Here is a 23950-nt window from a genome sequence, read left to right as displayed (position 1 = left end):
AATAAGCTCAAAAAAATAATTGGATTTATTTGACTTAGCTTATCTAAAATAATTTGTAGGTTGAAAATAACTTATAAACCAAAAAAAATAAGTTGGGTAAAAAAAAATAAGCTGCTTTTATCTTATAAACTGCTTTGAATAAGTTCAGTCAAACAGACACTAAGTTTATTATTTTAAAATTTGTATGATTATTTTTGGGGTTTAGAATCGAAATAGTCAAGATAAGTTAACAAATTGCAATATCTTTATAGCAATTGAAATCTTTTGCATAAATTAAAGAAAGAAATATGAGTTTAAATTGTAAAGCGCATAGAGCCAAAAAAAGGTGAGATAAACTAGGGTGATAATTGGACAAGTTGGATTAAATTAGACGAGTGGTGGAAAAAATATTAAATTTAGACGAGTCATAACATGTCAAGATCCAACCCAATTCAAATTTGTTTGGGTCAAAATGGATCATTTATTGGTCATAACCTAACTCGTCCAATTTTACTAAGTTTTAAATTGTTTTATTTATTATTTTAAAATATTTTAGCCTAATAAATTTATTTTTTCTTTATAATGACTATATTTAACGTATCAAATTAAAAATATTTTGACAAGATTTTTCATGTGTTAATTTGCAAATATTGACTCTCTCACTCGCCTTTCTCCCTAGGTATCTATATTTCAGTTTGTATTTGGTATCTCAGGTAAATATATCTATTGTAATTCGCATGTATCTAAAATACACTGGCTCTGTCACTCGCCTCCCTCCTATATTGCTCGCCTCTCTCCCTCTTTCACTCGCATTTCACCCTATGTATTATTTTAGAGTGTATCTGATAGTAAAAAATACATATATCTAGGTGTATATGACTTGAAATTTTGTATAAAATTATTAATTAATGAAACAAAATTATTTCAAATTATAGGAAGAATTAATAAATATAGAAATATTTGTATAATTAGTTAGTTTTTCATAAGATAAACCAAAGATGAGAGAAAAACAAGATATAAGGGACTAAAATGATCCAGCCCCTATACATTAAGGACTATTTCGATAATTTTCTCAAGGCTTTTTACTTCCAATTTCCTTCCTTTCGTTTGCTTAAATTAACTGACTATTGTCTACACCGGCGAGCAGAGAAAAGAGTTATGGCAACTGAGGTAACCAATCGGACTCTCTCAACTCCGACATTCTTCGTCGCCGTACACGTCGGCGCTGGATATCACGCACCGTCGAATGAGAAAGCTCTCCGTTTCGCCATGAAACGAGCGTGTCTCGCTGCCGCTTCCGTTCTCCGAAAGGTCTCTCTCCAAATATAAATAAATAGCTTCATCCTTATCTGGATTGAGAAGTGAGAAAAGAAGAAATAAAAACTTTGCAAGTTTTTATTGTTAATTCTGTATGCAAATTGATCCGTGTATTCGATTTCAATTATATATGTTTTCGATTTTTTTATTTCTTTTTGTCTATTTTAAATCAGCTGTGAAACAACTAGCTTAAAATTTTGGATCTGCCTCTTTCATATTGTGGCTGGTTTACTTTCAGGGCGCTGGTGGATGTATAGATGCTGTTACAGCCGCAATTCAAGTATTGGAGGTACTTCAATAACTTCATACTTTTTTTCTGAAAACCTTATAGTGGAATCTGGTTTGGACATCTCAACACGAAATGAATGTGTTATAGAATCTTGGTAGAATTATGCACAACAGTCAAATTTGTGATGCATTAGATCGGAAGGATGTTTTCTGTTAGTCAATTTCTTAAGAGGTGAAGAAATTTGGATTAAAATATGGTGCTTGTAGGATAAATAAATTCTGGTGGAAAGATGGTCAGACAAGTGAATGTTACCATCCTCAAAAAAAAGAAGAAAGGATGGTCAGACAAGTGCAAAATTCCTATCTTCACATAAAATAGGTTGAAATTGTCTTGACATTGATTGTAATATCTGTGGTCATATCCTGGTTAATAACTAGCTTGAGATGTCAATAAATTGGAGAATAAGCTTTTTAAGTTAAAAGGGGTTCATTGGGTTCTCTCAATTTTTCATAATTTGTCACCCACGAATCTCAAATATTTTTTACAAGTTCTTCTTTTGAAATTTGTCTCGGGATATGGGTGCATTGGTAACCTTTGGTGGCATCGACATTAATAAGCAAAGCATTACATTCACCGGGAAGAGAGAGATTCATGCCGTTATTTTCATCTCTCCCAGCAATTTGATAGTAAAGAGTTGCTTGGATGGCATCCTTGGAAAGTGGGGCTCCTAGGATTTGGACATGAATTTTTAATGCCTCCATGAGATACGGATCATGTAGGGACATGTTGAAATTTGGGAGTACCGTCACAAAAACTGTTCCTCCATTCAAAGTAACTTCAGTATTGCCAAGATTAGCATGTTGGTATCTAATTGAATGTCCTATTTTAAAGTTGCTTTGTCATTGAAATGGTTAACAAGAGTACCATAAGGTTCAATGTTCGATTGTGGAAGATATTCACAGATTGAATAGTAAAAAGGAAAAATGTTCTTTGACTTGGGAAATGTGCCAAAATTATCCTCTCAATCTTCTCTCTCCTAAAGTTTGCCGTCAACTTTCTCCGATGACTTCTCTCTTTTCAAGATATGGGAGAGAAAATGTTTTTTTATTGCAGGCGACAAATCTTTCGAGTTATTAAACATTAGTGAAGATTATGATCGATGGTTCACTCTGATTGAACATGGGAGGAGGTTTACTAGCAGCATCAGAATCGATGAAGCAAATCTGTGTTGGGTGTGTGAAGCTCTCCTTAAAGCTTCTCAGGGAAGGGGAAATCGATGCAGAAGGTGGGCGAGAAAGATCCAATCCTACTCATATAGGGTAGTCCAAAATTTCAACATCTATGGCCGGTACGTGAGAATAGAAACTTTGCTTGGGGAGAAAAGATTATCCCGGAGAATGACTACAATTGGTGGTGGGAAGATATAGCAGGGAAGATCAAAAAATTTCTGAGGAAGGCTGTAAATCCACGATTTCAGCTCGCAGATTCAATGGTAAAAATCATATTTTCAAGCAGCAAAAATTACTAATTGGCCAACCAATTCTGAGAATGCTTCACAGTCCCAGGCAATAGAAAAGGAGATTTATCTTGCAAAGTGTCTAATTGAGATGTTCAATGACTCTTTTAATATTAGCCCTAATCGAGAAATAATTCAAAAATGGTTTCTCAACAGATGGCAAATCAGTGCAGGGCTTAGAGTCACTCCCATAAATCACAACAAATTTCTCTTCGAGCTACCCTCCAAGCAGGAAGCTATAAGAGTAAAAAACGGTGATTGGTTTTGGAACGGAAGGAGGCTAACTCTCGATTGGTGGTCACCGACTGCTGAATTTGAAGTAACACACAGAGACGCAGGTCAGAGATGAGTGAAGATGTTTGGGATCCCCTTGCATGCCTGGACGATCGAAAATTTCAAGAAAATAGGAGATCAGTGCGGGGGATATGTAGACATTGATGAAGACACAAAGAACATAAATCAACTTTATTGGGTTCGCATCTGTGTTCATCACTCCGACATGGAATTTCCAAGGAAGGTGGATTTAACGGTTGAGGTGTGGAAATTTAAAATCTCCATTATCTCCGATTCCCATGTTGTCATCGGTAAAGTCAGGCATGAGGTCTTTACCCAGCAGTCCACAGAATGCTCCACTTTCATGACCCCTGTAGCTATACCGATAGCTGCGCCTGTTTTCCCCAATCCTAGAAGGCAACACGTGAACAACCACGTGGGTCGACAGAAGTCAAACTTTTTTAAAACAGTGGGTCAAGCCATAAATAAGGAGCAGGGACCTTTAATAAATGCAGATCAGGTATTATGATCTGGGCCCAAATCATTTTAAAAGGAAAGGGAAACAGAGGGCCAAACAACACAAGATTTGGAGAGCTATTGGGCCAGTCAATAATTCTAGAATGTCTCCAATGAAGGACACCCTGAAGCCCAACCAGTTCTCAGAATTAATTTCTGAATCACATCCAGAACATGGAGTAGGAGTACAGGGGAAACAAACAGAGAAGCTAATGATGAAGTAGAGAACTTTCAAAACATATCTCTCCTCATAAATTCCTCTTTATTACCAGAATCAAACAAAGTTAGTGCCTCAGATTCTGATTTCTCTATTTCCTCAAATGGGAATTTTCTCTCTCCCCTGGCATGAAGAAAGCTCTCAAATCCAGCAGTTGCTGGATAACATTGTTGAAATTAAGATGACACAGTGGACAAAGATTGTTATGGCTAAAGCATGCAAGGTCTTTGGGGTGAGTATAAATGGGTTTGAACATGAGATCCTGTAGATGATCTTATGTATGGAGCAGAAGAGAAAATTACAACTTCAGCAACAAAGGGAGAAACAGAAAGATGCAAAATAATTTAAGAAAAAGGGGGATGGCGAGGTGAAAGTTGATTTGCTCAGTCAACTATGACAAAGGGGTCCATAATGAGGGAGAAAGAATCATGAAGGGTAGGAAACTCAAAGCACTGTCCGAATGAAAGTGAAAATCATAAGTTGGAATGTGCGGTGGCTTAACGACAACAAAAAAAGACACCATTAAATCATTGGTCAAGAAGTGGAAGCCAAATGTTTTATGTCCATAGGAAACAAAAATAGAAGAATGGTTTACTGTTATTGCAACACAGATTTGGGGATCTAGATGGGTCGACTGGGTGGAACTAAAATCATATGGAAGGTGTGGGGGTATCACAATATTCTGGGATAAGAGGCAATGGAATCACCTAGATTTTCTGAGAGGCACATACTCCATTACTGCAATGTTTGAAGGGTTACAGGGAGATATCAGATGGTGCTTTACTGGTGTATATGGGCCATATTCAAATTGGGAAAGAACAGATTTTTGGGATGAATTAGCTGATATTAGAGGGCTATGGACTGATCACTGGATAGTTGGAGGAGACTTTAATGTCTGTAGATTCGAACATGAAAGGTTTAATTGCATTAGAAGATCAAGAGCAATGAGGAGCTTTTTAGATCTTATTCAGGACTTGGAGTTGATTGACTTACCTCTTCAGGGTGCTCATTACACTTGGTACAGGGGTGAGGACTCAACTCAAGCCTCCTGAATAGATAGATTTCTGATTTCTACCGAATGGAGTGACAACTTTGGAGTTGTGAATCAGCTTGCCCTCCCAAAAATAACTTCTGCATAGACCCGTAGTATTGGAGATGGGTGACTGGTCTGCTAATCCGTCATACTTTAAATTTGAGAATATGTGGTTACAACATGATGGTTACACTGAGAAAGTCAGAATGGTGGCAGAGCTATAATGTTAATGGTTACCCAGATTACATACTAGCTCAAAAACTGAAATACTTGAAAAGGGATATCAGCTAATGAAATAAAGAGGAATATGGCAAAGTGGAAGTCAGGGCAAGCAAAGCGTTGAATGAAACTCTAATACCTGAGCGGGAAACTGAAGGTAGAATAAAGACTCAGAGGAAAAATATTAGATTTTGAATAGCAAACTGGAAATTCAGAGATTGGCCAAAGCAGAGGGGCCTCGTGGAGATAAAAGTCCAGATGTTTGTGGTTGAAAGAAGTTGATCAGAATACTAAATTCTTCCAAAGGGTTGCAAATGCCAACAGAAGATACAACAGAATAGACAAACTACTAGTGGAGGAAGAGATTATTGAAGATAAAGAGCTTATAAAGGAAGAAATACTCAACTTCTATCAAAACCTCTATACATGAGGAAGAAAACCGAAGACCCACAACCTCCTTTGAAGGGATGGGATGCCTAACAACAGAAGAAAAAGATGGTTTGGAAGCAACTTTTGGCGAGGAAGAAGTGCTAGCTGCAGTCACATCTTGTGCCCCCGATAAAGCCCTTGACCGGATGGCTTTACAATGGCCTTCTATCATAAGAATTGGGATACAATTAGGAATGACGTACTTGGAGCTCTCAATCACTTCCATCACAACTGTCTTATGGTGAAGCCTTTTAATGCATCTTTCATTGCCCGCATACCAAAAAGAAAAAGAGTTATGGCGCTAACTGACTACAGACCCATTAGTCTTGTTGGTAGCTTCTATAAAATCATAGCTAAGGTGCTGGCTGAAAGACGCGAAAAGGTGATTGGAAAGCTGATTTCAGGATATCAAAATGCTTTTATTAAAGGCAGGCAAATCACAGACGCTACACTCATTGCTAATGAAATTATGGACTGAAAGCAGAAGATTGGGATGCGGGCCTCCTTTTTAAGCTTGATGTAGAAAAAGCTTTTGACAGAATAAACTGGGCATTCCTAATCTCAATTCTCAAAAAGATGGGGTTAGGGGAAAAATGGATCAGATTGATAAGATACAACATGTCTACTGTGAAATAAACCAGTCTTATTTATAGTGGTCAAGTGGGATTCTTTTCTCCCATGAGAGGGATCATCCTCTTTCTCCATTTTTCTTCATCCTTGTTATGGAGGGTCTTAGTTGCATGCTTGAGAAAGCCAAACAGAGACTGTGGCTGGAGGGTTTCAGGGTTGTAACCAATAGTGAGACTCATGTGTCTATCTCACACCAATTATTTGCAGATGACACACTTATTTTTTGTGGTGCTGAAAAATCACAAGTTCTTAGCTTAACCTCACCCTCATGATTTTTGAAGCATTGTCAGGCTTTCATATTAACACGTCGAAGAGTGTTATTTATCCTGTTAATGTAGTGCCAAATTTGGTGAAGCTGGTTGATATTATGGGGTGAACTATTGGCAATTTCCCAACTTTTTTTGGGACTACCTTTGAGGCAAAACACAAAGCAATTGAAATATGGAATGGTGTTATTGAGAAATTTGAGAAACGACTGGCCAAATGGCAAAAGTAGTACCTTTCTCTAGGAGGAAGATTGATTCTAATAAACAGTGTTTTGGATAGCATCCCAACATATTTCATGTCTCTCTTCCCAATCCCCGACAAAGTCTTGAAGCATCTAAATAAAATCAGAAGAGACTTTTTATGGGAAGGCAACAATGAATCTCACAAATTACACCTTGTGAATTGGCCAAAAGTCACTCTCCCTAAACATCTTGGTGGCTTTGGTATCGAAGATCGCTATTCATAGCAAGTGTATGCTTATGAAATGGTATTGTAGGTTCATTCAGGAGGAGGATGCTGGTCTGTGGAAAAAGGTAATTGTGGCTAAGCATGGCAACAACACCCAATGGTGTACAAAACAATCCACACTTCCCTCGGAACTGGATTATGGAAAGCCATTAATACCTTGTGGGATGATTTTATTCAAACAAACTCACTTTGAGGTAGGGAATGGAAACCATATCAGATTCTGGCTAGACAAATGGACAGGACACTCCACTTTGAAAGAAGCCTTCACAAATATATTTAACATCGCCAAACATCCTAATTATCATATTGCCCAGTACAGGAATGACAACTCTTGGAACTTCAACCTAAGAAGAAATTTGCAAGATTGGGAATTTGAAGAGTTAATGGATCTGCTCAAAAGCTTAGAGAACTGCAACATTACCATACAGAGCAGTGATAAGTTAAAATGGGACTTCAACAGGAAAGATTTATACACAGTCAAGGCAGGATATGAGCACTTGGGCTCCAATAAGATGATGATTGATCTATGGCCCTGTTTTAGTCTGGAAAACTAAACTCCCCCCCTAAAGTCTCGTGTTTTACTTGGACAGCCTTAAAAGAAGCATGTCTCACTCAAGACAATCTTATGAGAAGAAGATTTCAACTGATCAATAGGTTTTACATGTGTCAGTCAACTTCAGAAAGAATCAACCACCTGATGCTTCACTGCCCTTTTGCAACGCACTTTTGGAACACGTTCCTAGCGCTTTTTGTTATAAGTTGGTCCATGCCCTTCAATGTCAGAGATGCCTACACTAGTTGGAGCTCTATGGAAGTTAGAAAATCAATTAGGAAAATCTGGATCATGACTCCAGCTTGTAGTTTTTGGGTTATTTGGAATGAAAGAAACAAGAGATTTTTCGATGGAGATTTAACTCCAATTTGTAAGCTCAGGGGTAGTTGTTTGGTTAACCTTTTTAGTTAAGCTAACTTTTCCCCTGTAAATAATTTAGATCACTACCTGGATTTTGTCAGCTCCTTAGCTCTAGAAGTTATTTGTTCTTACTGTGCGTCAGATCCCTCTTTTGTGTTTTTGCATCCACTGGATGCCCTAATGAAATCTCACTTACTTCATCAAAAAAAAAAACAACAACAAGAGTACCATTTTAGTTAGATGAGGTGCATGTGGAGGCAGTAGTTACTTTTGATCTTTAAAGAATAGATTAAGGATGAACTGGTTTTTGGAAGAGAAAGTGTGTCTATACAAGTTTCTAGTTGTATAGCCTAGAAAGTACCTCTTTCGGTGAAACCATATTACTTTGAGTAGCTCTAGAAAAAGTTGGATATAACATTTGGGACAGAGGCACCAGAGTAGTAACAAAATTTACTTGTAAGCTTACCTTGTATTGAAATGTAATATTATATAAGTTAGTTGCAATCTTTGTCATAGTTGATTGAAGAAGGTGTTCAATTATTCAGTTATCAAAAAAAAAAAAGAGAAGCTATTCAATTACCGAACAATGGGGTGAAAAGTGCATATTGCTTGATGAGTCACTTGGGTCAAGTTTTTTTCTGCTGTTATATGAGCTTGTAAATGTTCAAATTTTATTAAAGTTTGTTATAACTTCTCAAAAAAAACTTTTTGCACAAAAAAGTGTCATTCCCGAAGTCTTAAAATCCTCTTCTAGCACGGAATGTAGGTGAAGTTATATCCTTGCAGGATGATCCAAATACAAATGCTGGACGGGGTTCAAATTTGACAGAGGATGGTCATGTGGAGTGTGATGCAAGTATTATGGATGGTGATTCTGGAGTATTTGGTGCTGTAGGTGCAGTGCCAGGTATTCTCAGAGCCAATGATCTTGTACTTTTATTGCAGAAAGTAGAGATCATGCATTAGCGGTGTATTCTAAAGTTTGTCGTTATTGCTTTAGAGTTAATACTTCTAGAATTTGTGGCATCCATTTTGTTTACTCTCGCTACATCTTCTGTGAAGTCAACCATTACCAGGTGTCAGAAATGCCATTGAGATTGCTGCTTTGTTGGCCAAGGAACAGATCTCTGGTTCTTCACTGCTTGGACGAATATCTCCAATGTATGATGACTCTTCTTTTGACTAACCGTTAAATGGTGCTTTTTTTTTTTTTTTGATATATCATCATCCTTTCTTATAATTTTTGTGCAATATGAATACTTCATTGGCAAAACATATCTGTCTAAGAATTCAAAGAAATTGGAATTTTGCTAAAAAAGGAAGCGGGTCCCATAAACTTATGTGGACTGAAAAAATAATTAAATAGTTGAGAGTTGTGTCATTCAATTTGATGCTTCTGTTGTTGTAAATTACTCATTGTTCATCTATATGATAAAAAAATGTTCAATGTTCTATGTTATTTATCAAGGTTGACTACTTTGATTCCATTGGCTGAATTATTTTCTTTTTGAATTTTAGGGGACATAAACACTAATTAATGATTGAAATAGTTGTTTTTACAACTCTTGTTCTACACATTGCATCCTTCCTTTTCAAAATTTATTCATAAATAGAAGTCCATTTCTTTGTCTCTTGGTTTGACGTGCTTCTTCTTCCAACATTATATTCTAATGAAACTTTTCTGGCCTTTGGTCTAGGTTTTTAGTTGGTGAAGGTGCCCGTACATGGGCAAAGTCCAAAGGTGTTGTTTTACCATCAACTATAACAGAGGCTGACGAGGTAGAATACACTCGTCTTAATGTAGATTTGTTTTTACTTATGTGTTCAACACAAGTAGTAGTTACATTATATACAATATGTTGAAATGTATGATCATTTCATCCAAAATGTTACCGGTTTCAAAAAAATAAATAAAACGACCATCTCATCTAAAAGTTTAAGCTATTAGAGAGAACACCCTTTTGTTTACTTAATTATATCTTCAACACGGTCCCTCGTATGATGAGCCAAGCACGTGGAATTGCTTTTTAATAATGGGTGCCCGTTAGATTCAAATCTAGGACCTTTGTGTGCTCTGCTACTATGTTAAAGAAATGGACCTTAAACCTAATCCAACTCTAAAACTAGAGGCATTCTTATCATTTGGTAAATCCAAGTCCATGGCCTATTTTGGGTTCACTAGCTCATGAGGTGACACTACTTTAAAAAATACTGAAAAACAACGGCCAAAAGCGACGAACTGCGTCATTTTTTTAATCAAAATTGATGGAAAGCGACGCAGTCACTTTCATCGCTTTTTTCCTTTATGCTTTTCAAAAAGCGACGGACGGTGTCGTTTCGAAATGACGGATTGCATGGTTTATGTTATTTTTTATGATTTTTTTTGAATAATCGACTGACATTTTTTTTAAAGAAGCGACGCAGCCCGTCGCTCTGTTCTTCAATACATGTTCTTCATATTGAAGAACAATGAAGAACAAAGCGACTCACTACGTAGCTTTTTTGGAATTTTTAAAATTTTTTTCCATAAAAGCGAAGGACAAGGGCTTTGTCCGTCGCTTTTCTGCAATTTTTTAGACAGCAGAAACTGACCATTTTTTGCTACCCACCTGCAAATACATTACAATTTAATTCAATTCAATTCTGTTCAGCCATTCATAACAAACCAAACAAGAAACATAATACACATAATATAATAACAAACTTCATTAAACATTGAAAAACACTAAATTCATTATTTAAAGACTTATAAAGTCTTTCAAAATTAGTTACAAAAATCTGAAATGTTCACTAAGGGATGCTATGGGGTGGAGTCTATGTATTCATCTTCTTTATCACTCTCGGTGTTCTCTGTAGGAGAAGACCTTCTTGAAAAACGGGATGCAGTAAGCCGACAAGCGAGGTTGAGCACTTGCTCTTTGATTTGCTCGACGATATTTTTCATGCTTTTTTGTTCAACAACTCTTTTTGCCTCAGACGCTGCCAATGTACGTGTAAGCTGTGTGATTTACTCTAACACAGCAGCTATTTGAACACTGTCAAGTGCGTCGGCTTCACGTGACAATTCAATACCTTCTAGACCTGATTGGAGTCGTCGTACATCGTTTCGAAAGCCCATCCCATAGATTCTGCCTTTATGTGTCCCCCCTACAAATTTCTCCTTCCACAGTTGAGTGGATTCTTCAGGTGTGAGCTAGACGTGATCGCCCATCTCAAGCAAGTATTGCTCATACTCCCTCTGCATATTAAAAATAAAAGTTAGCATCAAAATTATATATATATAATATATGCACTATTTATCTTAAAATTTTAAATTAAATAACTTACATAAGTTTATCTTTTATTGAGCTGAGAGTCTTTCGGAAACAATCGTCCTACCTTGGTAGGAGTAAGGTCTGCGTACACTTTACCCTCCCCAGACCCACGTGATGGGATTTCACTGGGTTGTTGTTGTTGTTGTAAATAACTTACATAAGTTTGTTCTATCCTTTCCGCCACCCACTTATCTAGATTCAACTCATTAAGTTTCTTTTCACATGAGTCCTCTTGAAAACCTCATTACGAAGAGGAGTGTGCTTCAATGTTTTTTCCTATAAATAAAGATACAATTTCAGATGATATTAATCAAATAATATTTAATCAACTTTATTTAAAAATATGAATTAAAAGTTAAAATTTAGGAAAGTTACCATCTTCCTTGTAATTGTTCCAATGGTCTTTGCTCCTCTGTTGTGCAACGAGTCAATGCCAAGACTATTTCTAGCTTTTTTGGCTTGTTCAGACAAAGCCTTGAATTCATCTGTGTCCCAATACTGACACAACTCCTCAAAGACATTTGGCAAGGGCCAAGTTCCAGGTGTCTTTGCATTTCGGGCTTTCTTTATCCAGCTAGACAGTCTCGCCAGGCCTTCCTCTCAAATGTGGTCGCAATGACCATATTTTATTTCAGCTTCCAAGTACACATAGTCTGAAAAAAAGGGAGTAGCGTTAGATAATTAATAAATTAAAGTATATCCAAAAAAATATTTAACTTAACTAAAAAATATATAACTAATTACATATACAACAACAACAACAACCCAGTGAAATCCCACAACATGGGGTCTGGGGAGGGTAGAATGTACGCAGACCTTACTCCTACCAAGGTAGGACGGCTGTTTCCTGGAGACCCTCGGCTCAGTAAAAGCATAAAAAAATGTTAGATAAGAATAGAAAATTAAAAGCTTTATGAGAAAAACAACAAACAAATAACGAATAGATGACAAATAAATACAAATAAATAAAGACTAATAACAAATAACGCTTAAATAAATAATGAAAGCGTCACAGGTAAAATTGAGTAATCAAAGCATAGAAAGTAATAAATAATAACAGAAATAACAGAAATCAGAAGTCAAAGCGCAAGAGATCGTAATGCACTACTACACCTATGAATAGAGAAGAATAACGAGACTATGAACTAGCCTTCTATCCTAATGTGGGTCCTCCACACCCTCCTATCTAAGGTCATGTCCTCCGTAAGCTGTAACTGCGTCATGTCCTGTCTAATCACCTCTCCCCAATACTTCTTCGGTCTACCCCTACCTCTTCTGTAACCATCCATGGCCAGCCTCTCACACCTCCGCACTGGGGCATCTGTGTCTCTCCTCTTCACATGTCCATACCATCTCAGTCGTATTTCCCGCATCTTGTCTTCCACCGAGGCCACTCCTACCTTGTCCCGAATAGCCTCATTTCTAATCCTGTCGCTCCTGGTGTGCCCACACATCCATCTCAGCATTCTCATCTCAGCAACTTTCATCTTTTGAATGTGAGAAGTCTTAACTGGCCAACACTCCGCCCCATACAGCATAGCCGGTCTAACCACCACTTTGTAGAACTTGCCCTTAAGTTTTGGTGGCACATTCTTGTCACATAGCACTCCGGAAGCGAGCCTCCATTTCATCCACCCTACCCCAATACGATGTGTGACATCATCGTCAATCTCCCCGCTGCCTTGCATGATAGACCCAAGATACTTGCAACTACTTCTCTTTTGGATGACCTGAGCACCAAGCCTAACTTCAACATCAACCTCCTGAGGTGTCTCACTGAACTTGCACTCTAAGTACTCTGTCTTTGTCCTACTCAACTTAAACCCTTTAGACTCCAAGGTATGTCTCCAATCCTCCAGCTTAGCGTTAACTCCGTGGCGAGTCTCATCGATCAGGACTATGTCATCCGCGAAAAGCATACACCATGGCACCGCACCTTGAATTTGTCGCGTCAATCCATCTATCACCAAGGCAAATAAAAAAGGACTAAGAGCTGATCCTTGATGCAACCCCATCACCACTGGGAAGTGCTCTGAGTCCCCTCCTACTGTCCTTACCCTGGTTTTGGCTCCCTCGTACATGTCCTTGATCACCCTAATGTATGCCATAGGTACACCTTTAGCCTTCAAACATGTCCATAGTATTTCTCTTGGGACTTTATCATAAGCCTTTTCTAGGTCGATGAATACCATATGCAAGTCCCTCTTCCTCTCCCTATGCTGCTCCACCAGTCTCCTCATAAGATGGATGGCTTCTGTAGTTGAGCGTCCCGGCATAAATCCAAACTGGTTCTCTGAAATAGACACGTCTCTCCTCACCCTCATCTCTACCACTCTTTCCCACAGTTTCATAGTATGGCTTAGTAGCTTAATACCTCTATAGTTGTTGCAACTCTGGATATCCCCTTTATTTTTGTATAGAGGGATCATTATGCTCGACCTCCATTCTTCGGGCATCGTTGCCGTTTTAAAGATGACATTAAATAACCTAGTCAACCACTCCAAACCTACCGAACTCGTGCTCTTCCAAAATTCCCCAGGAATCTCGTCAGGTCCGGTTGCTCTTCCCGAGCGCATCCTACGAACGACACTCTTAACCTCCTCGACCTTAATACTCCTACAATACCCAAAATCGCAACGCCTCTCTGTATGTTCTAAATCTCCCAACACAAAGTCTCTGTCCCCTTCCTCATTCAAGAGTTTATGGAAATAGGACTGCCATCTCTGTTTAATGAGGGTCTCGTCTACCAATACTTTTCCATGCTCGTCCTTAATGCACTTCACTAGGTCCACATCGCGTGCCCTTCTCTCCCGCGCCCTGGCTAGCCTGAACAATTTTCTATCCCCACCTTTCTCTTCTAGTTCAGCATAAAGGCGTTCAAAAGCTGTTGTTTTTGCCGTCGAAACTGCCGACTTCGCCTCCTTTCTCGCTATTTTATAAAGTTCCCTATTCGTCCACTTCTCCACCTCATCTGTGCTTTCTATCAACTTTGCGTACGCCATCTTCTTTGCTTCCACCTTTTCTTGCACTTCTCCATTCCACCACCAGTCTCCTCGATGCCGACTACGACTACCAGTCGAGACTCCCAACACTTCCCTTGCCACAGTCCTAATACAACTAGCCGTCCTATCCCACATACTGGTCGCATCCCCATTACTATCCCAGGCCCCCATGGCCTTCAACTTCTCTCCCATCTCCAGGGCATTTGCAGTGGTCAAACTCCTCCATCTGATCCTAGATCGATCATCCCCGACCCTCTTATTCCTCATCATCTTGATCCCTAAATCCATCACCAAAAGCTTATGTCGGGTTGTAAGGTTGTCTATCGGAATGACCTTACAGTCTTTGCACAGACCTCTATCGACCTTTCTCAGGAGTAAAAAGTCTATCTGAGTCTTAGCCACCGAACTATGGAATGTTACCAAGTGGTCTTCCTTCTTTGGGAAACTCGAATACATATATACACCTTAAATTCATTAAACATTGCCTGACATATCCTCTCTGCAATCTCGCATCAAGAGTGATAAGGCTCCGTATAAAGTCTCCTAACACTCTCCTGTAGAGCCCTAACAACATCCTTCGAAGGATGCCACCTACAAAACACATAATAAACATGTTAGTTCATGAATAATTTATGTAGAAGAAATAAATAAAATAAAGAAATTAATAGATAACAAAACAAACTTATGATGATCCATCAGGCTTAATCACCACTCTACCAAGCTTGTCCCTTTGTCCAGTTGCTAGCTCAAGCGTATCCTACTCCTCATCGGGTGTAGCACCAGGTGAAGGTGCAAGTGATACTCCAGGATGTACATAACGCTGAGTCAATAGAAGAGTCCCATCCATAGCATCCAACTCAATATTGGAATCTCTAAGTCTCAGGCCTGATAGGTGAGCAGATGTAGTTGTGGGAGATGAAATACCAGATGATTAGGGCTATGGTCGAGGCATAATATGTGTAGGTAGGAAAGCGTGGCGTAATGGAGGTAAGGATTGTGAAGAAGAAAAAGTGCCACGTGGTTGACGGTACTGACTATGACATGCTAAGGGATCCATAGTCCCTAATGGAACAACATAAATATGTGTAGCACTAGAACACTGCTCTAGCGTAGAAGAAAGTTGTCCTAGGATATCCCTTTATAAATCCCAGAGAGATAGATTCAAGGATCTTGGGTTTATAATCCAGAGGAGTGGAGACATCGACGATGATATCACACACCGTATTGGTGTGACGTGGATGAAGTGGAGGCTTTTCTAAACTCAAAGGTAAGTTCTACATAGTAGTAGTTAGACCAACATTGTTGTATATGACTCGAGTGTTGTCCATTCAAGAACTCCCATGTCCAGAAGGTGCATGTTGTGGAGATGAGGATGTTGAGGTGAATGTATGGTCATACTAGGAACGATAAGATTAGAAAAGAGATTATTCGGGATAAGATAGGTGTGGCCTATGTGGTGGACAAGATAGGAGAAGCGAGAGTAAAATGGTTTGGACATGTGAAGAAGAGATGCATAGGCACACCAGTGAGAAGGTGCGAGAGGTTGGCTATAGAGGGTATGAAGAGAGGCCGGGGTAGGCCGAAGAAGTATTGGAGAGAAGTGATAAGACATGATATGACACAACTTCAGGTTACCAGGGACACGACCCTAGATAGAAGGGTCTGGAGGACACGTATGAGGGTAGAACGATAGTACGTAGTGTAATGTTGTCTTGCTTAGGGTGGTTGGTGTTTGCGATAGTACTAGTTGTATTATTTTAGTCCGTGTTTTTTTATTTTTATCCTTGTTTATTATTGTTCTTAAACAATAATCTATCCTAGTATATTGTTTATGGTATTTTGATTATCACATGATTTTATTGTTGTTTTTGCTACTTTTGCACTGTTCCTTTTTTCGATTCTCTTCATTGTCTTCTACTTCTTTGTATCGGGATTTGTTGCACTTGAGCCGAGGGTAGGTAGTGGTAAGGTCTGCGTACATTCTACCCTCCCAGACCTCACTTGTGGGATTTCACTAGGTCTATTGTTGTTTTAAGTTGAAGTTTTCAAATCCACTGAATCTACAAATTAAAGCCTCAAATCTACCATGTCTTCAAGTTGAAGTCTTCAAAACCTCTAAATTTTCAAGTCTGACTCATCAAGTCTTCTAGTCGAGGTCTTCACATTTGTTAAGTCTTCATGTGGTTAGAAGTCTCCTAAGATAACCAAAATCTGAAAGCGCGGATTCATCCTATACTAAGCCTTAAGTTTAGTTGCTTCAAATTCATAACCAAAATCTTAATGTTTTAAGTTAAAGTTTTCAAATCCACTGAGTCTACAAATTAAAACCTCAAATCTACCATGTCTTCAAAACCTCCAATTTTTCAAGTCGGACTCACCAAGTCTTCAAGTCGAGGTCTTCACATTTGTTAAGTCTTCATGTGGTAAGAAGTCTCCTGAGATAACCAAAATCTGAAAGCGCGGATCATCCTATACTAAAGCTTAGTTGCTTCAAATTCATAACCAAAATCTTAAAGCCTGGATGAAATTCATCCTGTACAATGCCTTAAGCCTGGTTTCTTCAAATGCATAACTAAAATCTTAAAGCACTGATGAAATTCATCTTGTACTACGCCTCAAGTCTGATTTCTTCAAAGGACATAGCCAAAATCTTAAAGCGCAGATGAAATTCATCATGTACTATGTCTTAAGCCTGGGTTCTTCAAAGGACATAACCAAAATCTTAAAGCGCGGAAGAAATTCATCCTGTAATATGGCTTAGCCTAGGACATAACCAAAATCTTAAAACCAGGATGTAAATCATCCTATGTAATGCCCTAAGCCTGGTTATTCAACTGACATAATCAAAATCTTATAGTGTGGATGAAATTCATTCTGTACTACGCCTTAAGCCTGGTTTCTTCAAAGGACATAGCCAAAATCTTAAAGTGTGGATGAAGTTCATCCTGTCCTATGCCTTAAGCTTGGTTTATCTAATCTACTACCTTTATCAACCAATTCTTTCTCCTTTCATTGTGACATCTAGATATAGTTGAAAAAACTTAACTTTAAAAATTACAACACCCTAGAGTACTACCTTTGGTCTCTCTTAGAAAGTTCAAAACTAACTTTATCACAAGTTTCCACTACTCACTTCAACTATTTGTGGAGCTAAACTGGTTATCCATCACATTCCACTTCCCTAATTTTTAATTTTAATTGCTTCTGTTGAAGTGTATCATCATCTCTTTGGAAAGCTTAAACGGTTAGAGAGAGCACATTTTTTGTTTATTTAATTCTATGCACAACATGACAACACACCCCTGCACGTGCGGGCTTGATTTTTTTTTAAAAGTCAAACACGTGAAAATTCTTTTTTGATAAAGGATGATGGTAAGACTTGAACCCATGATCTTTACCTATTGCCATGTTGAAGTGTGTGATCATCTCATTAAAAGGCTTAAGCTGTTAGATTTATTTAATCATATTCTCAACAACTTCCTACTATGATTTTTTAAACTATGCTTGAAAGTTGTCTTCAAATATAGACTTGTCGGGTCATGATAATTGCATTTTAAGGCTAAAATATTGATAGGCATTCGTCCGCCAGTACTCCAAATTTGAGGGTGTGAATGACACTTTAACAGTGGGAAGTGCTTAGCCCCTTTTAAGCTAAAAGAGAGGTCTCTTCAATTTCAGTCAACTAGATGGGTGGTTTATCTTAATATTATATTTTCCGTTGATCAGTATCCTTCCTAGATTTTGGCTTGAAGTAAACTATTTATTTGTGATATGGAGACAGTGGCTTGTTACTGAGAAGGCAAGAACCCAATGGAAAAGATACAAAGCAATGCTTGATGATGCCAAAGTTATTAATGATGCTCCTGACATAAAGATGATCAATGCTAAGGAGAGTAATACATTGTCTGGTAAGTTGTAGCATATTGTTATCCAAGGTCTTTCGACTTTGATAAGGCTACCATATTCTCTATGTTTAAGATTTTTCTCGGATTTGCTTAATGGGACTGTTTATCATGATGTGGGGAAGGCTGACAAGTGGACAAAATTACTTCATATGTTTCAATTTATGTGACATAGTTTGAATGGCACAGAGTTTTTACGATAGAAATGCAGACTTTTGAAACTTGTGGTCTAGAATATGTTATTGCATATATGTGGCTATAAAACTTTTAAAACTTGTGGCTTTAAACATGTCATAACATTTATGTGGTTATAGAAGCTTCTCATTTAAGGTAAATGAGAAGTGTAGAATACGGTGTTCCCAAATTTAGAAGTGTCATTCTTTTTGCAACAGAGTAAAAAGAAAAGTGACATAAACTGAAACGGAGGGAGTACTATTTTGAGTTCTTATATTCATATTCTGAGATCTCAAGTATCTCATTTTTTGCATTTAGTTAACATTAGGTGAATCTTTTTTTAATTTGTTCTTTTGAAAAGGACATTAGGCGAATCTTAAACCCTCTGATAAGTAGTATCCTTAGAAGCTGTTCCTTTGTGCTCATTTACAAGGTTGTATCTTTTTAGTATATGAAATATTCCCTTGCTATACAATTTGCAGAGTCTAAACGATATCCTCTATGGAATCATCAAACTAATCTCAACATCACTTATCTCCAACCTACTGTTAACTCCGTTGTGTGTCTTGTCAATCAATACTATGTGTTAGGCCCTACGTACTCTGTCAATCAACACTATGTCATCAAAGTATTTCTTGATTAACTCCTAAGTACTCTGTCTTAGTCCTACTATTTAATTTTTCAATTGTATTATTACCTTGTTGTGTCCTTTGTTTCGATTACCGTATTATTTTGTTAACGCTATTATTCTCTTCTCATTTTGTTTTTAGCATGTTTTCTTCACTCTTGTATTTTCTTTTTCAGTACTTGATTTTGATATGTTTTACTTGAGTCGAGGGTCTATCGGAAACAACCTCTCTACCTTCACAAGGTAGGGGTAAGGCTGCATACACACCGCCCTTCCCAAACTCCACTTGTGGGAATACACTAGGTATGTTTTTCTTGTATAAACAATATTTTCTTATTGGCTGGACCATCTTGGTTTTCCAGTAATTTTTCATAGTGAGGAAAATATTAGTATATTGTTAATTTGCTTGTTACCCTCTCCCTCTTCACTGTGTATGCGTATCTCATACATGTGCCATTTTTTTAGAAGTAGAGAGCCAAGCATCTGATCAATTGAGGGGAAATGGAGTGGGTGACCAAATCTCCTCGCTTGATGCATTGGATGCAGACTTAATTTCAGACACTGTTGGGGTTATCTGTCTCGATCCAGAAGGACATATGGCTTGTGGAAGCTCTAGTGGTGGGATAGCACTGAAGGTGGTGAATCTAGAAATGATTATAAACTTCTTTCTAAAAAAAATTAATAAACTTGAAGGTTTTGCAGTAGGTGTTTCTCTGCCCAACTTATGCTTTTTAATGGTATACCCATGTATGTGCATGTTGTGAATGAATACTTGAAGGTTTCAAAATCAGAAGGATTGTGACTGTGCAGTTTTATCTGGGTGGTGGTAGGTGTCCTGAATTCAGGCTTTAAATATATGTGATGAAGATTATGAATTTAAGATTATCTTCAGTTCTTTTATCAGTAAGATTATCTTAAGTTGTAATTAGAGCCTGAATATGGCTGACACTGTTGTTCGGACCTGGAAAGTAGAAAATTCTCATTCTGTCATAATATAAGTGGAAGTTCATTATTGAGCACAACTGTAGTTCTTGAAAAGGGGGGTAGCATTTGTCAATGCATATGCCTTTTGGGAAAAAAACCAGTAATCCATATTGATTTTCTTGGTAATTCTAACAAGACAGAAATTGTCTGTTGATAAACATTTTCAGGCAGTCTCTTCTCCTTCTGTGTTGATTTTTAAAGGTCTTGTTTTTCTAAGGAATTTCTGAGGACTTTCATCAAAGAACAAATACATTTTTTGGCTAAACAACATCTACAATGCCCCAACCTCAAGCTAATTGGTGTACCCTCTAGAAAAAGGAAGAAAGATATAACTCACACTTGTTAATAGATAAGAGTTGACAGTGGTGGATAGTGAGCATAGGGGTCATGCAAGCAAGTGCTAACAACACTGAGATCCTTGAAGTTCTTTATTTGTATCTAGATAGTATACACATATTTTCCCATCTTCTATACCTCCATTGCTTCTATTGTTTAGAAGTTATTAATGTGTATAAAGTGCAGACATTGCTGTTGGAACACGTATAATATACGCATATCTTCCCATCTTCTATACCTCTGCTGCTTCTATTAAACTTCTTGGTATTGTTTAGAAGTTATTACTGTGTATAAATTAGCCTTGTCATTTCGCTGGATATTGAGAAGATTTACTATGCTCAATTGTTTGTGGCCTGAATTCTTCCTTTTGGTTTGATATGACCAGTTGGCTTTATCATGTTCATCCTTTAAATGATCAGATCGTTTTCTCTTACCCTCATTTCATTTCTTCTGCATTTTCTTCTGTATATCCTTTTCCTACACTTGATTCTCTGGTCATGACAGACTGCTCGAATGGCTAATATCATACTTCAACTTTACAATTACCATTAAGTGTGTTGAAAAACTACTATATTATTGAAGGAAGCGGAAGTTGTATCACAGTTTTGGTTTTGTCCAAGATATTTGCTTCTGGTTGAGCTTCAAGTTTCTCTTTTCCTTGAAGTATTCATATAATCTACTTGTAGTGTACAGTTTTCTTGCTTTCAATGTCTATTATTTCCTTTAGCCTCCTAAATTTTTGTGAAACTTTCCCTGGTTTTAATTTTTTTTTGTATTTGCACGAGCAGAAGTCCTTTCTTCTTTCTTATATTGAGTTAATAATTTCTTTGGATTGCTTATTTCTTTAATCGTTAAGCTTATAACAGGTAAGTGGGCGTGTGGGTCTAGCAGCAATGTATGGTTCCGGTTGTTGGGCATCATCAAGGGGAGCTTTTGGAGCTCCATTTAAAGTGGGATGCTGTGTTAGTGGTGCTGGAGAGTACCTAATGAAAGGATTTTCTGCTCGGGAATGCTGTATTTCATCATCACTGTATGTTTGCCACTAGGGGTGTGCATTATTTGGATTAAACTGAAAAACCAAACCAAATTAAATCGAATTTTAATTTGGATTGGTTTTTTGGTTTGGTTTCGGATTTAGAAAAATAAAAACCGAAAAATAAAAAAAACCAAATATATATATATATATATATATATAGGTTAAGAATTAAAGTTATAATTAACCACTTTCATCCCCATTTTTTTAATTAGATTATTTTTATTAGGGTTAGTAATTTACCGTACTAGGACTAAGCTCAATCCACCGGCCATTCTTACTTTCCTAAATTATAGGTATTAGGTTATAACATTTTTAAACTAGAGTTAGTTTCATTGAAAGTTTCATTATGATTTAGTTTAGAATTTATGTTTGGACATCTATTGGTATAATTTAAGTTATTGTGTTTTAAAGTTTTACTCGTGACTTATATTAGAAAGTATATTTAAAAGATTTAATATTATTACTCATCCTTGTATGTAATTTTTATTTTTTAAGCATGCAAATATAACTTTGTATGCTATTAATTATTGACATAACCGAATAGCCAAACCGAAAAGAGAAAAACCGAATCAAAAACCAATTTTTTTTGGTTTAAATTGGATTACACTTTTTCAAAACCGAAAACCGAAAAATCGAAACCGAACAACACAAAAACAAACCGAAAAACCGAATGCATACCTCTATTTACCACGTATCTGAAATACCTGCTTTCCCATTTATCCACATTGCTTTTCTCCCTATTATTAGCTATGGCCAATATGATTTGTTGAATTCCTATAATGTGGAGAAAATTTTACCTGCAAGATCCATGGAGTTTGCTGAACATTAATGCTCATTGTTAAATTTGTGAACTTGAACAAACACATATTCCATTTCGCTTTTCGCGCTTGAATTTTGATACTTGCCTGTTACTTTCTGTAGGTCTCAAGCTGGTCCATCTCCTGCCTGTAAAAAGGTTTTGCAAACTATTCAAGAAAACAGCCATTGTGGGGTCGACCGAAGTGCTGGATTCCTTCTAGTTCAAGCAGAGCCTCCAAGACTGGTAAGACCGTTCCAGTGTTTCCTTATCTTTCTCTTTTCTCATGCTTTTATCCAAAGGAAAGAAATTAAAGGAACTTCCACATTGGCTGGCAATCATTGTCCATAGGTTGAGGCCAGTTTGGCTAAGCTGGAAGCTGTTGAGATTGCAGCTGTTTATTCTTCCTCATCTTTTGGAATAGGTTATTTTGGTAGCTCTATGGATATGCCCAAGGTATCATAAATCTGCTTTTTCTCACATTTTATGCAAAATACCGATGATTTCTGTGTTTAAACTGATGGCCCCCCTAGTTAAATAATTCTCTCTTCTCTGTGTGTGTTTGGGAGGGATGAGTTGAGCAAAGGCAGGAGCATCTGTATGATAATAGGTTATGTTGCTTTAATGATAGATTAACTTGGAGCAAGTTGACTTATAGTCAAAGTTGATCACTGAAAATATTGATAGCTTCATCTTGGATTTTTATTTTTTTTTAACTGTCATTGTTTATATTCTTGTTTCTTTCTATGGAGAATCCCATCCATTAGACAGAAATCTGCTTAATTATTGGAAAACACGAGACATTTATTATTCATATATACTTTTTTGAGTTATACAATACATTTGGCTTTAGTCAAAATTTGTTACTAATAAGATGAGCAGCCAATCTTCGAGCTTAATCAATTTGAACTTAGAAAACTAAATATCGAGCCTTAACACTTGGTGATGAGGTTCAAAGATGATAATAACCTGTTTGTGCACTAACCATATAATGATCGTCTACAAATTATTACAATTGCTTTATTAAAAGGAACCGTAGGCATTGCTTAAATCTAGCTTTGCATTGATATGTTGAGGAGAAGGCTTTCAATTTTGCATATCTGACACAACTTTCGCAGAGAGACTATTTTTGACTGCTGTTGCTGCAAAATGTCACAGCACAAGTTAGCATTCAACATTAACTTTGACCATCAGTGTAGTTCTCATTGTGATCTTCTACAGGTTTCAGTGCTTAGGAGTAAAAAACAGCAAAATAAACCTGGAATTGATGAGTTTGCTGCACGAATTAATCTAGTCTCCAAGGAACGGTAGTGTTGCAGCAGGCGTGGCAATCAGACAAAAGACTTCCCCATTTCAATGGTATCATCAGTTAAACTAATCATCCAAGATACTGCTGAGACCGATAAACTTGCAGCTGAAGGAACGTTATAAACGTAGTTGAGCCAAAAGGTATCATGGATTCAAAGGATTATTAGCTAAGAGATTGGTGCAGACATGACCGACTAAACTTGATTTTAATAAGCTAAGAGAGAATAACTGAAGTTTTTCTTTTCATATGGAAAGGGGTCTCTTTTGGGATGAAGAGTTAATGAGGTTTGCCTCATTTAAAAGCAAATACGTATAAGAATTATATATAGTGTCATTAACACAATATGCTTAAAAATTTCAGGAAAAAAATTCGTACTTGATTTGACATTTGTACTCTGGTTATGTGTTGCAAATAGAGAGCAAATTTGCCAAATAAGGGGCATTGGTTTGACAGGAAGAAGAAG

General features: G+C 37.3%; 1 protein-coding gene across 1 annotated transcript; it reads left to right on the top strand.

The window, feature by feature from the left end:
* The first annotated feature begins 1086 nt into the window (after positions 1-1086).
* Positions 1087-23871, top strand: LOC129880665 (putative threonine aspartase). The gene is made up of 11 exons (XM_055954800.1): positions 1087-1290; positions 1535-1585; positions 8793-8913; positions 9083-9167; positions 9704-9785; positions 18104-18230; positions 19492-19661; positions 21213-21376; positions 22304-22424; positions 22530-22634; positions 23400-23871. The coding sequence occupies exons 1-11, from the start codon at positions 1138-1140 to the stop codon at positions 23487-23489; spliced, it is 1269 nt and encodes a 422-aa protein (XP_055810775.1). The 5' UTR covers positions 1087-1137; the 3' UTR covers positions 23490-23871.
* Positions 23872-23950: the final 79 nt, after the last annotated feature.

Source organism: Solanum dulcamara, chromosome 2 (assembly GCF_947179165.1).
Source record: "Solanum dulcamara chromosome 2, daSolDulc1.2, whole genome shotgun sequence".
NCBI lineage: Eukaryota > Viridiplantae > Streptophyta > Magnoliopsida > Solanales > Solanaceae > Solanum > Solanum dulcamara.
This window is presented reverse-complemented; position numbering and strand designations above follow the sequence as displayed.

Coding starts and splice junctions, on each gene's coding strand:
- LOC129880665 (XM_055954800.1), top strand. CDS start 1,138: ATGGCAACTGAGGTAACCAATCGGACTCTCTCAACTCCGACATTCTTC. Junction 1,291..1,534: donor CCGCTTCCGTTCTCCGAAAG/GTCTCTCTCCAA, acceptor GTTTACTTTCAG/GGCGCTGGTGGATGTATAGA. Junction 19,662..21,212: donor GTGGTGGGATAGCACTGAAG/GTGGTGAATCTA, acceptor AGCTTATAACAG/GTAAGTGGGCGTGTGGGTCT.